Source organism: Falco biarmicus, chromosome 18 (assembly GCF_023638135.1).
Source record: "Falco biarmicus isolate bFalBia1 chromosome 18, bFalBia1.pri, whole genome shotgun sequence".
Taxonomy (NCBI): Eukaryota; Metazoa; Chordata; class Aves; order Falconiformes; family Falconidae; genus Falco; species Falco biarmicus.
In genome coordinates this window covers 4,921,476-4,939,611 of record NC_079305.1, presented here as the reverse complement: position 1 = coordinate 4,939,611, position 18,136 = coordinate 4,921,476, and the positions used below count along the sequence as shown (strand labels likewise).

The 18,136-nt window shown below is 39.9% G+C and overlaps 1 protein-coding gene across 2 annotated transcripts in view; it reads right to left on the bottom strand.

Annotated features, from left to right (window-relative positions):
* Nucleotides 1-10,071: 10,071 nt before the first annotated feature.
* UNC5D (unc-5 netrin receptor D) overlaps nucleotides 10,072-18,136 on the bottom strand; it is a 168,496-nt gene continuing 160,431 nt past the window's right edge. For both annotated transcript variants that reach the window (XM_056321718.1, XM_056321720.1), the window contains exon 16: nucleotides 10,072-18,127. In XM_056321718.1, the coding sequence (XP_056177693.1) occupies nucleotides 17,923-18,127 (205 nt within the window). In that variant the 3' untranslated portion in view covers nucleotides 10,072-17,922. The remainder of the gene's footprint in view (nucleotides 18,128-18,136) is intronic.

Genomic DNA, 18,136 nt, shown 5'->3' with positions numbered 1-18,136 from the left:
TATAGTGGTTTCTTCACCTGTTCAGAAAAATGACAGTCTGTTCAGCATGTAACTTATTCTTCAAGGAGTAACAGGGGTGGGGGGAGACACACTTTCAAAAGACTAACATCCTTTTTTTTTTTTTTTGTACACATCTGTAATCTCCGTAAACTGTATTGCAGGGTTTTAATGAGGCTGCTATTTGCAAAGATCTTTCTCCAAGTGTATTAGATGGCAAAGAGTATTAAAAAGAACAAGTAATTAGTGGAGGACAAAATGCAAGGAAAAAACTCACAGCATCTTTTCTGCAGTCAAAGTTTAATTGGATTTGTATCCAGCAAAACTGTTAAGTTCTTTTTCCCCATAAATGTTAAGTACAGAGGTTTCACCACTCTTATTACGTCCCCATAAATTAGTTTGATCATAGCACACCCTTTAAAGAACAACTGTTGCTTCCTCAAAAAGTTTGTAAATCAAGCCTAAGCTTTATGTACTTTTTCTTCCCTTGAATTTTATTATTATTGATACTTTCATAAAACCAGGATCTGTGTGTCTTGTTTCTTACTACGTCTCAGTTCTCTGAATCTGACACTTTTGTAGGTGGCTGTGATAAGCAGAAGATAGTGATAATGAGTAGTAAATAATTGCTAGATGTGGGCAAGCTTCTGAGAAGCAAACCCAAATGTTTCCAGGTAATGAGGGGGAAAATATATCTCTGTATATGAAATGGGAATAAAGAAATTGAGGGTCCTACCTCCAAAAGTGTTCATCACCCAGAAATGGTATGACATTTCTGAAAAGACCTCAGCTTCTAATTAGCACCTTTAAAAAGTCAGATTTTTTCAAAAGGCATGTGTGCCCCAGCAGGAGTGATGGTAATGTTTCATGTATTTTTCAGTTACGGCTGTTCCATGGGTGCAGACTTGGATGCTGTGCTTTTGGAAGGGGTGTAGCACGTGCCTCGTGGGGTGCTAGGGAAAGCTGTGTTTTCCTAGGGGAGGAAGGGCAAATGTGGGTTTGAGGTATGTTTGTGTCTTTCCAGTTGTGATTTGCCTTAGGAGCCGCACGTAGCTTTGAGGATGCGATAGGATAAAATAAAGGGAGTTACAGCAGTCCAGTTGTGACTGCTTTAACGAGAAGAGTATTTGTGTGGGGAAGGGAATGCTGGGGGAAAAGTGTAAAATGGCTTTTGTTTTTCTTTGGTTTTAGAGGAGTCTGACCACTCTGGATGCATCGATAGTAAATAGAAAAGTCTGAGCATGTGCATTTCTTGGAAGAAGTTTGCTTTGGGGGAAAAGGTAAAATCAGAGCAGAAGGACAATGCCTGACTGGCAAGGAAACAGAGATAACAGGAGGAGGGAACTAATGGTATGACTGTGAGGATGAAAATGCCATGTTTTGTAGTGGGCTTCTCTTTCTAGGATATCCCTATGTATGTTAGGGAAGTATTTAGTCATATATATGGAAGATAAGGAAAGACATTGCAAGGAAGCAGCCTATTCCAAGAATCATAGATTTGAGAATTGATTTGATGTACATATTCCCAGGTCGGTAACTTCAGTATAAAACCAGCCTTCTCCTCCCTCTATGGGAGTTGCATAGGTCATGTAACGTATATCCATCTTAATGTGCTGTTATACAGAATCATGATTTTTCCATTCATATTTTATTTAAGGGATCATTCTCTTTTTGTATTTTTACTTCATTACAAAAGCATGATGTAAAATGACGTTCTCATTTTTAACTCTCCTTTCAGTAATGGGTGTCCTTACTTTTCTAGCAACAGACCTCAATCTTTATGCAAATGTTATTCAGAAACAGTAAAACCAGTAGTGAAGACAGAAGAAGCAACAGCCCTGAAATGTGCACAAAGGAGAAACGTGTCTAAGTAGAATGATGCAGATTTTCAAATACCTTCAACTCATTCCCGTATTAGAGAAGCTGCAGTGGTTTCCTTAGTTTTAAAGAGCAGTTCTTCAGTGTACATGGCTGTCAGTCGAGCAGCTCAGGCTACCTTGCACCTACCTGTAGCAAAAGGATCGAGCAGTTTGAACTGCTTTTGCCAGCAGTGTGTTGGATCCCCTCCTTTTCAGTTTGAGGAGCAAAGCAACTGCTTTGGTCCTTCTTGCAGACTATAATAAAGATGAGAAAATCGTGTATCTGCTGTGTCATTTTATATGGCTTAATCTTTAGAAAATCATATGGCTGCAGTCAAAAACAAATGAAAATATGAGGACAAGGTACAGGGGCACAGGAGTGATCTTTGACTCATTCTGCCTTTAACTTTTCTAAATTACTTTTTTTTCTGTTTTGTTTTGGAGTGCGCATGCAAGTGTCATGTCTATGTACAATGTAAATGCCAGCTGCTGAAATAGAAGTTATAATGCACCAGAATAGGGGTTGGGGGTGGGGTGGGGGGTGGGAAGGGAGCTGAGCAACACCACATAGAGCAAACACAGAGAGGACTTCGGATAAACATGCCAAGTGTGGTCAGCAGAGGAAGCCGAAGAGCTGGCAGGAAAGGTACTGATGAACAGTAACAGATTTGCCTCTCTGTGCTTGGGAATTTCTGTGCATCTGTCTTCAGTCCTCCAGCTTCTTTCCACTCTGCCTAAGAAATTTTAACTCCAGTCTTGCAGCCTCCAGCACTGGTGCATGGAAGTCTTTGAGGGGTCTGTATTATTGAGTTGGAACTGGACGAAAGGAGAAATCCACTTAAGTATCTTTATTTTTCTTTTTAAATTGTTTTTATTTTACCCTGGTGTTGATTTAGGCATCTGCATCAGAAATTTGTCATAACCCAAAGATCAACAGTCAGTACTCAGCACTTTAAAGTGGATGTACATCATGTTTCATAGAAATACTTGGTTTCACTACATTCATTACATTCAAAACTAAACTAGTTGCAAAAACTCAGTTTTCTTACTACTTTAGAGTATGATTTTAGTTCTTGAAATCACCACAGGCAGCCTGGTGGCATAGGAAATAATGGTTTTAATGTGACTGAAGATACTTCTGCTGTTGTGATGGTAGAGGTGCTCCCAGCCCTGCTGCTTTCACTGGTTTGCTGGAAAGTGTTGAATAATCAAATGGGTCATTTCTGCTCAATTGCTGTAATTTATTGTCCCTCTGAATCCAGATTTTGTGAATGTTAATGAAAAAAATACCTACCACACCAGCTCATGCCATTCTTTTTTATGACCTTATTAAATCTTACACTTTCTTATCATGCAGTGACAATTACTGGAGTATAGGACAGAACTCCTTCTCTGCATCAGCCATGGCATGTACACTTTCTCTTGTCACTGGTACAGGCTGAATGATTTAGATCAAATGAGCAGTCTTGAGAGATATTTTTACACTCTTGACAGGATTATATAACAAGAGAAAGGCCATTAATAAATACAAAGGAATAAGCAGAAGGGAGAAGGCAGGTGAAGAATGGGGAAGTAAATCTTTAGATCTGTCACTTCATAATAAAATAACCTTCATGTTAAGATTTAATGAGCTGGTTATCCCACTAAAAATGGAGGAAAATACTGTCATCCTGCATATCCCAGGGATTTTTGGCACAAGACGTATCTGCCTACCAAGGCAAGACTGGAGGGGTTGGGTTGTGTGCGTGCACATACATACCTAGTGTAGTCTCTCTCCTTATTAGTGTGATATTTCTGCCTCTAAAATCAACCCAGCGCAGACATGTATGTCTGTGTCTGCAGGCAGAACAAAACTTACGCTCTCTACAGTGGTACAGTGAGACTAAAATACTTCAGTAAATGACAGTGTTTTATTTTTACATACTCCTAGAAAGCCAGTGTTACCTTCTTCCATCATGAGAATTTCTTGGCTCTTGTGTTGATTTCAGTAGTTACTTTTCACCTACTCTTCACGTTAATTCTGTAGAAAAATTATCCTTGTAGCAGGCATGATCAAGAACTAAGAGTCCTCATTCACAGTGAAGTATGCTTTACTACTAGATGATTCAAAACAAAACACTTTTAGTATTTCTGATATAAGGAACCAAACTTTTTAAAGGGCCTGCTTTAAAGCGTATTTTGAACTGTATATTCATCAAAAGGCATTTTTGAAGAGCTGAATGATTTATTCGTATGTAAAAGAGCCATGCAAATAATGTGCTTTGTCTATTGTAATATGTAACTCACTGCCACGCTATAGAGGCACTTGTCAGGTGCTCCTATCTTATGAATGCAATCACAAACCAGTGTCTTAGCCATATTGTTTTTTTCAGCCTCCTTACCCCACTAAGAAAAATAGCACATAATTTTTTATGGCATGCCTGGCATAGCAGTGTTGGTAAGTAATAAAGATCATCAGTGCTCTGAAGAGTGAAAATAATATAATTTTTTGTTGTTGTTGTTGTTCTGGAGGGTGGAGGAGTTAGAAGTATTGCTGCGTTCAGTTCAGAGTGAGAAATCAGAGGACCCCCAAAATCAGGTTAACTGACATCACACACAAAACGTAGCACAGAATTAGACCCAACTGTCCTGAGTTCAGCTTGAGTAATTAGTGCTGTTTCTCTCTTATTCTCTCTTTTCCAGTAGGTTTTACTACCTTAAGCAAGGTCATTCTAATTTCTAGGCTAGCAGTATAATACCGTTCCACCGGGGAATTAAACATTAAACAGTATGGCACTTTGCAGCCACCAGCACAGTATTGTGTTAAGGAAAGAGCTTTCAGCAATGCTCCATTAAAGAAAACAGCAGAGAATGCAGCAGTTCAAAGCGCTCGAGATGTGCCATCTGATCGGCCCTCTAGGTCCCTCCTCTCTGATCTCTAAGATTTTACACGGTGTGCTTTGAAGCCAGGTGGGGAGACCGCAGGGGCGGAGTGCTGTTTTCTTTATATTATCAATCACATGTTTTGAAATCAAGGCTAGGAGTCAAACAACATACTGTAGCAGAGTTCATGCTTCACTGTGTAGTACTTTTTCCTTCAAGAGGACAGAGGATCTTGATCAAACACTAACCGATATGCTGAATATTTCCAGCACAGCTTTTGGTGTCAGAGGATTTGCCAATGTGATGGTGGCGGGGCTGTGTCTTACAAAGCCTGTCAGATTTTCTAGCACTCATGAGAGGTTCACCCACACTGGAAAACCAAAATGCAGTTACTTCAGGGCAGATAGTTTTGATGCTACGTTAAGTGTGAAGTTGATTGTAACAATTCCTAGTCCACAGATCTCTTCTTTACAGGTGCAGCGCAGTGACAGGACCTTACCAGCCCTCTGACAGCTCTCGGTTTTCTGGGAGGGCAGTGCTTCCAAGAGCATCATGAAAGTTTTAATTGAAATGGGTATAGCAATATATCTGTATCCTATAGTAATATTTTCTTTCCTTCTTGTTGAGTGAAGACAACCATGGGAAAAGTGGGATGTCCAATTGCTGGGTAATTGCAATGTCAAACATTGGTAATCTCTGCAAAATGTAGCCACGCGTCAGCGATTTGGCTTGCTTAGGGTTGGTTGGTTGGTTTGCTTTTTTTACCAACAACGCTTTCTGTAGGACTGCAGGCATTGACCATTACTTAAGGTTTGAATCTGCTAGTGGCTGCTGTTATTTAGTAAATAAAGCTGACAGGGGAAAAAGCAAACAAAAACAAAATAAGGGAAAATAGCCTTGAAGCCGTGGTAAATATTGGAATTCTAACTACATAAAATCAAACCAGTATCGCACAAGTAGAAGAGGAAAAAAAATGCAAAAAAGCACAAACCTCCTTAGCAGAGGACAGATTGGGATTTATTCAGTTTAGTTTAAATTAGTCTGTGGTGTTTGTAACCAGGAGTAGTTCTCTCCAGTGTTGCCTCCTGTCACAACAGAAGGGTTTGAGGATTTGAGTAAGCAACCAAATGGCCGTAAAACAAAACAAAAAATAAACACATGCAGGGAAAGAATCCATTTATCTCCTTATCTTTTCTCTTTCTACCAACCAAAGCCATCCTTCCTACCACATATTCTGTATCAGCTCCATGAACAGCTGTTGAGAACATACTGTACAAAATCCTTTGGTTTATACAGCAGGGCCCTGGGGAAATTTGATGTCACTACACAAGTCTGTGACCTGTTCGAGTGACCAGCCATGACTGTACTGTGAAGGCAGCTCATGGCTTCATTATTCCTCACAGATTCCGTAATTATTCCTTCTCAGTTCTGTGAAGACAGAACAGGACTGAAAATTAGGCAATGGTATGCATTGTATGTTGAACTGAAGCACATTAGACTCTTTAGATGAGCTATCATACATTAAATGACCACATGCTCATTTTACTAGATTATGCTTCACAAAAATCAAAAATAGTTTGTAGGAGGATGTTAAAAGTTACAGGAAATGAGGTAACTTTGCAATTCCATTAAACTTCATAATGCTACAATAGTTGAGTTGCAGGTGTTTTGGGGACTGGACAGCTAATTTCTTTTTTTTTGATTTTGAAGTTGTCATTTAAGTGGTGTCACATGTTCAGTTATTGTTGGCATATTTAAGCTTGAAGTAGAATAAAAGTCTTTTGACGTGATACTTTGTTAAATGCAATCTTTGGGAATTGTTTGAAAATTGAATCCATTTTACATAAGGATTTCTGATATGCTTAACGATAGGCGAGTTTTGGTCCTTTGCGTTGAAAATGTTGTCTTAGTTTTTTGCATTTTCAGGATGGCACCCCTTCCTGTAACGTCTTCCACACTTTTGTCAGTAGCAGAAAGGTGGGCATTAGGCTGGTAAAACGACAGGGACCGCTGCTTTGTGCCTGGCACTCTGAGGGAGCAAGGAGCATGTGTTCCTTGTGCTTCTCCGGGCGAACGTGGTGGGAAGGAGGCAGCAGGGCGAGCGGTCATGTGTGGGGGGTGGCAGCCTGCTTTGTGGAGTTGGAGAAGCAGTTCTTGCAAGACCAGGTTTTAGACCAACCCAATAGTTTTGCCTAGATCCTGTGATCTTCTGTAGGTGGAAATTCTGCCTAAATCTCATCTGTTAGGTGGTTTCAGAGCACAAAAACTTTCGTGTGTACAGTGGCTATGTAAATTCCTCTCGTTTTCTTGGTCTTCCCCATCTGAACTTGAGAGTGACATGTTTTTGACCAAACATCCTCTAAGCCAGACTATGATTTCAGAGACCAAAATCACTTTACTAATCACAACAGGTGGGACCCTTGTTGTATTAAATAACATTTACTAGTCGTTTGAATTACAGTTTAGGTCTCCACCTTCTTTCAATTTTAGGTTTTGTCTTCTTCCAGCAGCACCACCCAGCTTTCACTATCTTCGAAGACAGATCAGTGCTTTATTATACTTGAGTTTGTGAGCTGACATTCTATCTGTGTTCAAACCAGGTATCTACAAACAGCATATGCTTTAATAAATCCTAATTCTTCAAAAATCCTTAAGTATGTGCAAGATGAGGGGAACTGAGAGTAATTATTATTTTAATTGCATCAATAAAGATTACCTCCTGACGTTGGCAGGGGGAAGATACTGATTCTAAGAGTGAGTTAGGTAGCTGACTGTTTAAAAGAAAACGAATTAGTATAGTAACAGTAATACCGAGGTTCTTCACTAATGTCAGAGTTCATCAAGAAACTGTGGCAGGGGAGGAAAGACACTTGGGGGCAGGGGCGTACTTGGAGTCGTGTGGTGTTCTAAGTAGTTTGCACTAATGCAAAGGTGTGGGTTTGCGTGTTTGTTTTTTTAAGATTAGAGCTCTGCTAGGCTCAGTGCTCCGATGTGCTTTGTGCTCTAGTCCTCTACAGAGAAGATGGATAAAATGGGGGAGGAGAAGGTGAGCAGAGGGAAGCCAAGTATAGAGTTGGGAACAGAAGCTGCAGTGGAACACCAGTAGTCTCCAATCCCTTCCGTAACAGCTGTGTTACAGGTATGCTTAGCTGTGCTATAAATAAAGGGTACAATAAATAGGGGGGGTGTGTATTTTTCAGGACTAAGGAAGGGGGAAGATTTGTTTAATTTTAACCACACCTTTTCCTGAATTCTCCAGTGGTCACGCCTCATGGCTTCATTGTGAAGGTAGTTACAGTACAGGGCATGGAAGCAATGTGGATTAAAAATGGTGAAACCTGCATTCCAGTGGTTAGGGTTTTGGTATTTGTGGGTGTCAGAAGACATGTGGCGAGGACGCTTTTATTGAAGTGTACTTTTCTAAGAATTAAGGCTTATTAAAACATGTGCTGTCTGTAGACACCTGTTTTCATGCCAGTTTGGCTAGAAAAAGTTGGACCCTCAATGTATGGTCAGATGACTCTGTAATACCAGAAGAGGATGGTAGGAGGGGAGCTGAGGCTTTTTTGCAAAGTGATAATCTGGTTCTCAAATAATCAAACCTTGTGAAGGAAGGAAAGCAATTTAATTTGCCCATCAAGAACAAAGAAGCCATATCTTATTACAGCAATTTTATAATTGAAGTAGAAAAGCAATTTCCTTTTAGGAATGCAAGATGCCCTTGTATTTTTGAGTACTGCCTCTATTTCTGATGTACGTGAGTGCAGCAGGGCACTAGGCGTGGACTGGGGACTATGGATGTGTGAGGGAATGTGGCATGTAAATAACGAGAATGCCACCCTGCTGCTGTGTTCAATGGGGACCGTAATTCTGTTCAGAAATACTCTTGACAGCAGCCTCTACTTGCAGTATAATTTCTAAGTGGCTGTTCATTAAGTCACGATGCAGTGAACTTCTAACCATAACATACGTTATGTCTCTGCAAACATAATTAATCATGAATAATTTTACAATGAATGTCAAAGGCAGTTAACATGATAGTCCTATTTATTATAAAGGGTGGCCATTACATTATATGGTGTATGGTATCTGGGATGATAACAACTTAAATGCATGCAATAAAATGTTTGAAGGATATCTTGATTTATAACGTCTTGTCCTAGCATCCCTTGCTATGTATATATTAATCATACATTTTATAACATCTCACTTAAGGTGAGTGCCATATCCAGAGTCTCATTTTGTCATGCTAACATTATTTGTAGTTGATGCTTAGTTGTATGTGTTAACGTGACAGAGCGGTAACCAGTGTAGATCAAATCCATCCAGAAAAGGGCTATGTACTATGACTAGCAGAAAGCTAGGGTTTTGTTAAGATACTGGGATCTGGCTGGGATGGCTGTGGTGGGGGGTGTGACGAGGAGTGTGTCACTGTTCCTCAGACAGCGAAGCAAGGCTGACAAGTAGCTAAATTATAAAAACAAACCCAAAAGCCCACGGTGTTGCACTGGCTTGAGCCAAGGGACCGTTGTTCCCTGTGGCTTCTGCCAGCACTGGTGATGGCTGTGCATGCGAAGATAAGCACGGATGATACTTATATTCTTGCCACCTCCCTTGTCAGTTTGCGATGTATCGGTGATAGCTACTGAGAGGCTTCCTGATTGCTCTGTTGCTGACAGGGTATTTCCATTAAGTGGGATCTAAGGTTATGGGCACATCTGTATGGGGAGGATTAATTGAGTTCTTATCTAGTGCGTCTCAGTAAAGGGTATTACAAATCAAGAGAGTACATTGGCATGGTAAATGGAACAGGACACGTAGCTTTGTTGCCAGTGATCCAGCATTCAAGGTACAACCACTTACGGAATGTAGCAATGGAGTTACCTGCGTTTCAGAGGGAATTGCCAGTGTATACACATACACAGGGAGGGTCTGTATCTTCCGTCTTGCAAAAAGCAGAATAATATATATTGCTTTTGCAGTGTGAAGGACAAAGATGTCCTCGTCCTGGAGTATTGTACATCTGTTCAGACAAATAAATAAGGCATTTTAGTGAAATACCTTTAATCACATTTTAGGTAGAATGTACTTGGCCTTCTTTGGGGCATAGTTCAGACTAGTATGAGAAAGCAGGATGATGTCCTTGAATTGTTTCAGTGTTGTCAGTAAACTTCACTTCTGGTCCTATTCCTGTAGCTTTTGCGGGTTTTCTGGAAAAAGGTGGCCAGTACATAGTTCTCCAGCATAAACTCCCATACAGCGCTCACTGTAAAACCAGTGAGGCATCCCAAAGCACTCATTTCAGAACATCTTGTTTTATCACTGAAATTAATGTGCCACTCGTACAGTAATCTAAGATGTCAGTAAAAGACTCTTTATTCATAAATAACTGATATGCAGTAGTTTACGTCTGTACATTTATCTTCAAAAGGCTACAGCCATACAGTTTTTGCAAACTCTACATAAAACATCCAAACTGTCCATTATTACTTTTTCAGTACAATATAACACAGCTGTTTGGCATTACCAAATATATATATGTATATATATTTATATATGTACATGTGCTGAAAAAAAGAAGCCAGTGCAGCCTTTTCCAAGGAGTCTTTCCCAAGTATTTTACTGTACAACATTCAGAATTTACATTGATAGAACAAGGCACAGAAAGTGTGGTATGAAGCCAAGGCCATGCTTTTTATTTAATTATTTTTCTGTCTCTCTTCCCTACTCCTTCAGCTTCATACTAAAGAAAGCATTCAAACCTCTGCTCTTTTTTCAGTTCTAAACACACTGAAACCATGGGGAGGGAAGAATGCTCAGCCAAATGAGCAAGAACCAACATTTTCAGAACCTATTCACTGCGAAAATAAAGGAGCAGAAGAGAAAATAGGTCTCTCTAGAGGAATACTTGTGGTTTTCTCTTTTTTAAAAAATAATAATTTATTTTGTATTTGATTAGGTTGAAGTTCCCCCTCCCCTTTTCACCAAGAGGCTGGTCAAAATGTTGAAAATGCAATGGAAATCAAGTTAGCTCCAGTCCTGCGTAACACTTTAAGTCTCACCAGACTGACCAGCAACACATTTTACTTCATCCAAATTAACAGAAGGTGTACACGTAATGTTTTTGTACCCATGTATAAACAGAGATCAGCAGAGTCACAGTGGGCATGAATTTGATTAGAAGACGGGAGGAGGCAGCAACATCTCCCGAGTCACAAATTCTCTGAAGTCAGTTTGCTGTTCCCAAATATATATCAGAAGCATGTATATGCCACATCCCCGATGAGGCACATATATCTATCTGTGTGTGTGTGTGCATGTGTGTGTGTGTACTGCTTACTGATGCATCAGGGAACTTTGTGAGGTTCTGTAATGGTATCCGGGTTCTAGGCCAAAAGTGGAAAGAATACAGAAGTCTACAGCTTAATTAAAAAAATAAAAAAATTCCTCCCTCCCTCTCCAACTTCAGTGCATAAATGGGGAAAAACTGAAGGAGTTGCTTGAAAAGATACCATCACCGTAAGGTTAATATTCCAGATCTCAGTACGGGAAATACTAGGTCTTACTGGTTTTTTAAGCTGCAAAAACAAAGCTTCCGTCAGTTCTAAGGGAGTATTCGTTAGGAAACGTTCTTGTTTTCTATAGCAAATACACTTGCTGTTAGATCTGCCTTCCCCCTCCTGCTGTATCAGAAATAAACTTTAACCAGGCTTGGTGCAGAACACCCTTAACTTCATGTTGTGCTACACATTTCCTTTTGGGATTAGACAATAAGATTTATATACAGAGACCAGATAACACAGGGGTTTAACATCTTCTTAAATCTGCAGAAGTACATCCTTAACCAAGGTTATCACACCGGGGGCAGACAAACTAAGTAGCTGCTGACAAAACCACGGCTCTACAGTAGGTGAGTGTCTAATCTCATTAGATTACAGTACACCACATTACAGATCAGGGATGGGTCATCTAATCTCCCTATCCCTTAGCTAAATGTTCACAAGTGACTTCAGCTCTAGTTACCCTGTGACAGCAAGGCAAGGAGGCTACCCATTGAGTCCTGGCTCACCTGGATTCCCTTGGAAAGCACAAACCAGTTATTCAATACAACTGAACAGCTTATTTAAAAGCAGCTTTTGCAATAGCTTGAAAATTACAATACACCCCTAACCCACCCAAGCCCCAGACAAGAAACACTAGTAGAATCTGTACTATTCACCTCTAATACAAAAAATATAGTGGCAAATTCCTAGACATTTATTTTATTTTTGGACAGAACAGTGAACATGGACACCGACAGATTTTTCTTTTACTTGCAGCAATGAGTAGAACATCTGTTCAGTTTTCTGCATTGCGGACACTGTTACTATCAAATGATTTCATAAGTGATTCTTTAATCTTAGAGTGATTTATTTATTTTTGTCCATTTTGGAAAGGAGATTTTTGCTACCATTTATGCTAGTATTGGCAATGAGAGAAAAGAGCTAGACTTTACTAGAAAATGATTAATGATCTTCTGCCAGCATATTGAGTTTTGTTTGTTGCTACAGGTATTGTGTGTTATATACCTAGTATTTTAAGTTACTGTCTTTGCTCAGGAATCCTTTATGTTTTAAGTAATTTCAAGTAGACAGCCATTATATAGCAAAGAAAAGATGTATGTGCCATTTTACATGCTGCTGCGGAAGAACCGCCGGCCTCTTCTGAGGCAGGAATAGTGTCAAGGGAGTATTTTACCAAGGCATGTACCACAAACGAACAACTGATAGAAAACATTCTTCACCGGGTTTAATGTGAAAAAGGTTCTTGGTGAATAATGTTAACTAGCTCTACTGCTGTGTAACAAGTGGGAGAACTTCCCAGGTACCATTCAAATCAGTAAAAGAAAGGATAGACAAATCTTCACATCATTCACAGTTGTTAAGGACTTGGAAATAGTTTCTGGTTTTCCACTCAGTTAATTACCATACAAGAAATAATGCAGCCCTTTGCTTAAATCTATGTTTTACAGGCAGAAACACACTGGAGAAAAAAAAAATAAAAATCAAACCATGACCAGAAGTCCACAGCAGTTGCTCACTTGTTGTAGCTGCACTATATACATCAACTATATTTTTTGTAGTGAAAAATTGTATCTGGAATTGACCAGTTACTGCATGTTTTAAAACCCTCATATAGCACTATCTTTCAAGTGGAAAAAAAAAAGAATAGACCTTTAGTATGATGTTAATACCATGGAGTCCTATGACAAGATCCCTGTTCTAGTGATTTATGCTGAGTAAGCTTCTCTCTTAACCTACTGAGAGCAAGCTGTGCACAGGCCCACAGAGGAAGAGACCAGCTGTTGCCAGAGATAAAAATAATAACAAAAATAATTCCCTATATTTTAAAAAAATTGTGTCAATATCTTTTCATCTATTACAAAAAGCCCAATAAAATTTTTGTGGGAGTACATCTTGGGTTTATGGGACTTGCACTGGTAAATGAAGTTTGAATTTAAATCTACAGAGCAGGGTTCCTTTCCTTGTGGCTTAAAGGATTTTAATGTAAACTAGTAAGACTGCAAAAGCAGTGTTGTAAAAGCTGTAAATTAGCTTTATGATGCTGCAGTCTGGCAGAGCTGTGAAGCACACCATTTTGGTGACAAAATTGTAAGTCATTTTTAAAACACAACTATTAGTCTTAAATGACTCACAGCACAGAAAATATCTGGGAAAGTGCTTAGGAAGATGAAAATATACTAGAGCAGGTTCTTTGGTGATGTAAAATCAAAATGGCTATTTCACCATATCAGACTCGGGGCAGCTAGATGGAATCTTAAGTGTGTAACATTACATTTCTCTTCCTTTTACTTTCTAGTTTTTGAAGAGATTTTAAAAATTATTTTTTGAAAGACAAAATTTATAAAAGAGAGGAAAGGAATAGATTTTTAATTTCTGGCCTCTAATCCTTCTTCAGATGCTCCGACATCTGTGTTTTGGATCAAATCGTAGATAAATGTATAGAAATTTCCAAAAAATAGATGGTAAAAATGTGTTTCTGGAATTTTAAGATTCCTAATAATGATCAATATTATCTATTTATATAGCATTTGCATACAAATTGTAAATTATTCTGAGGGAATACCGTCTTGCAAACCATAGCTACAACATCCTGGGGGGGGGAGCTGGCAAAAGTCAACTGCTTTCCTCTGTAGAAAATAGGAAGCAAACATTTAACATCTTTTACTTTTATTGTTTAGCTGTTTGTTGATATTAACAAAATCCATGTGGCTGCCTCATTTGTATGGTAGCAGATGCATTTACCTAAAAAACATTTTAATTTGTCCAACTCTAAAACCAGGACTGTGCATAATAAAGGGAGGAGAACTGGCATAAGCCTCTGTCAGTAGAAGTGCCAAGTACTATTGATATCCTCCCACGATGCTAATGTGAAACAACAGAAAGGGAGCACCTGAAACAGGCACGTCTGTACCCGACACGTCAGGTAATCAACAGGTGCAGTGGGGGAAAGGGAAAAGAAAAAACCCTGTAGCCTATTTTTCCACTCAGAAGTCTAACTTCATTTCTTATTGTCCAGCTTCTGCCTACCGATATTCATCGTTATCACAGAGAACAAATTATTTCCTTTTATGATTTTTTTTTCTTAATGATTTTTGACATCATCTCTGTCATCTCAGGTTTTTTTCAGCTACACATTTTTTCCTCACAGGTTTTATTTTCTGGCTGTTCGGTATGTATCAGCTCGAGTACTTTGCGTAGTGAAGTCCGTTAATGCATTCTCAGTTGTTCTGCACTCTCTCACAGGTGTTTCTTGTGGCTTTATGCTACAGCAAGATCTTAACTGATATTAATTGATATGTCTCTGATTTGATACTGAGTGTGGGAACAGCAAGAAATTGAGGAAGTGGAGGAACTGCGTGATTTAGCCCGTATTCCTGTTGAAAAGCCAGTTATTGGTCACTCCATCTCCAAAAAGACACGGAACTAGAGGTGGTAGAATAACAGCAAGGATGTTCAAAGATTAGGATGGGCTCACCAGGGCTTTTCAGCCCAGACAGAGTGTGAGCAGAGATGAAAGGTGAGAGAAGCCTGTAAAGGCGTGTGTAATACAGACAAGGAGATTCCGTAGCAGTTCCTCAGCGTTACTTCTTATAGGGAACCGGGGGAGCCCGGGCAATTGTCAGGCAGCACGTGTTAAACAAAAGGAAAGCTTGGGAAGGAAAGGCTGTTTGAAAAACGCAAAAGATGGTTGTGGCACTTGTGTCTCCCAGACATTGCCCATGAAGGCCAAGCGTTTCAGTGGGTTCCAAAGGGATCAGTCAGTTTTTGAAGGACGGTATCAGCGGATCTTAGCTACAGTGGTCAAGGTGCAGCCCCCTGGCGAGGAGGTCCTTTGGGACAGGGCACATTTCTTACGCGGTTTCCCCGAACGTTCAGCCCTGGTCGCCAGTAGATGCCACACACGGTGGCATTCCTGTATGACTCGGCTGTGCAGCCAGGTGAGCTCACATCAGCAATCAGGCTCGTTTGGTTACTGTTTCAAACCCCGTTCCAGTGGGAGAGAGGTAAGTAAGCAGCATTGTGGCATTTCTAGCCCACTTTTCAATACAAGAGTGTCAAAAAAGTAACAGGTTAGAAAAAGTCAGAGTTCTTGATTCAGATTCAGAAAAGTAAGACCAGTAATGAAGAAGCTGCTTTAGCAAAAGTGAAGAAAACTCAGGAAACAAGACCAGAAGGGAAACAACAATACTCCATTGAGCAATGTAAAATTAATATCTTACCTCTGGCCCAAAATTGAACAGCGTCTTTTCTGGCATTGTAAGGAACTTTTGCCAGTAGGTTAGCTCAGAGCCCAGACTTCATTGGATTCTGGGGTGCAGCCCAGGTACCTTCAGCCCGAGGACCCTGGCAGATGCACCTTGGGGGAAGTCAGCCCAGACAGCTGCTGGCTTCACCGACCATTCCGAGTTGGGTGTCACTGTACACAGGGGTTTTTCAAAGCTACCCAAGTCTTGCTAGTAACCACTGTGTGTTTCCTGAGAAAAAGCTGTAAGTTCTGAGCTCCACAGAGCAGCTCTTCTTGACCCTGTATCCTGTGTGTAGCTCACATGTATGTAGAAAACAAGAGGAGAAAATACATACAGCTCTTCAAATGACACGGCTGTGGTGCAGCACCTGCAGGGTCATGCCTGCCCTCCGTTGTGGTGGCTAACCCAAGCTAGTTTGGAAATTAAACTGCGTCTGAGAAGCTGAGAACAAATTAACTGCTGGAGAGTGACTGTAGCTGGTTTCCCAGACAACAACAGCTCACTAAATCTCCACTGCTTTTCTGTGGATGCCATTCCTTATTTTTTTTTTTTTTTTTTAATTCATGACATTTTGCCCAATGAAGAACAGGTTTCTGAGGAGGAGGACTGTAAGTCACTGGAAATATAATTCAAACACAGATAGAACCATGTGCTGCTGAAAACAGTGACAGCTTGCTGCCAAATAACCTGGTATTTTTGTCTCAGTCTTAAATATGCTTGCAGCCTTTATGATTTCCCATTGCAAACAGGAACTCGCATGTCAGGCTGCATGAAATACTAAAGTGCAGAAAATATTTGGGGAAGTCTTAAGTATTTATAAAAGTCTTAAGACTATTCCAGCCTGCTGAGCTGGGAAAGCAATGAAATTTGCAATTTCAGATCAGCAAGAACAAGCAGTCTTACATCAAGAGCTGTTTGTCATATTTTCCGAACTGGAATCCTGGGTGAATAAATAGTTTCAGGTTATTATAGATTTGCACACCAAGTACCTACCCTCAGCCAAAATGGGGTAATCCCGCCCCACCCCCAAATGCTTGTTTTCAATTTCTTGCTTTTCCATGAAGTTCCCAAACTCTTGTGTTCCTGCTTTGTACTGATTGTATTCCTATCACAAAAACTGATAGCCTAGGCACAGAGCTAACGAGCACCTTGGCTAATTTTAAAGAATATATGAGTAAAAACATTGGTTAAATTTGGCTCAGTACTAGTTCCACTAGGACACTCACAGTGACAGCTCTTTTTTTGGTTCAGTTGAAGTAATAAATTATTTTTGTGTGAAATGGATAAAAAATGAGGATTCTCTAGCTAGGTTCTGGGTTTGGTGGTGAATGCAATATGTTTGTAACTAAACCAAACGTAACATAGCCAGCTTTGTATCTTGTGAAGTTTCCAAATTGTACGATGAAATCAGGCCAATTTTTGGCAATACCATGTGGGGGTTATTGTTTCAATCTGAAACAAAACCAAAATTAAGCAGTGCTGATTGACTTCACCTTTACTTTTTAGATTAGCCATAGAACATGGAATAATAAAAAAATGTGTAAGCTTGCTAAAACAGGGCTGGCAATTTCCTGTGGTTTATTTGGTTATTTAAATCCACCCCCAAAGCAACATTTTTTGACCAAGTGAAAGTTTGCAGACCAAGTTAGAAAATTTATCTCTCACACACACTAATTTCACAGAGAAGGGTTCTGTTGTTTTGTTAACAGAATAGGCAGGAAAGCTCTGCAGCAAATGTACGTTCACTAAGTGATTAAATTTTTAAAAGAAATGTTTGGAATACACATGGATACCAATATAAATAGTTACGAGATCTAATTCCTCAAACATCTGAACAGGATAAGGCCAGATTTTCAGTTTTCCTGTAGAAAATGACAAAATGATGCTATGAAATGACATGTTAAAGCTACTCTTCAGGTGTGGTAAGTTAGAGATACAGGACAAAGGGGACTAACAGCCCCAAGATGACAATCCTTTAAACGAGGTTTAACCTCTAGTGGTTCTAAATATTCAATATCCTATTTGTTGATTTTCAGTAGGCATTACATTATCATTACAGTCTCCTAAATCCTTTACGTCATAATATTTACCTCCTATGGCTCTGTATCTCACTCCTTCCTGTCCCAGGAATGATAGCTGTGTAGTTGTGGTTTTGACATTAAAACGTGAATTTTAAATGAGAGAGGACAGGGAGAAGCTTGTGTTTCCCTTATTAGGTGTAACAAGATGGTTTTTAATAGGGCTGCTTCTGCTCCTCCAACTGAAAACTGCATTGTGGAAATGAGTGTCTGCTTCCACACTCACGGTGCAGAAACCCTTATTTCCTCCCTGCCAAAGAGAATCTCTGGTGTAATAGTCAAAGCTGGCCATCAGTTCTTGAATGCAAAAAGGTGACTAAAGTCCATTTTGTCTGCTGTAGTTGAAGTCAGGCTCCTCAATCTCAGTTTCTGTTATGTCTGAGATTTTGGAGTGTGTCCTTCCTATTTCTTCCAGGGCACAGGCTAGGGAGTCAAGGTCGCCGTCATGCTGATGTCGGGCTTCCCAGAGGTCCAGAATGACGGCAGACGGGCTGCTTTGTGTAGCAAAATAGGAGAGATTCCTGGAAGGA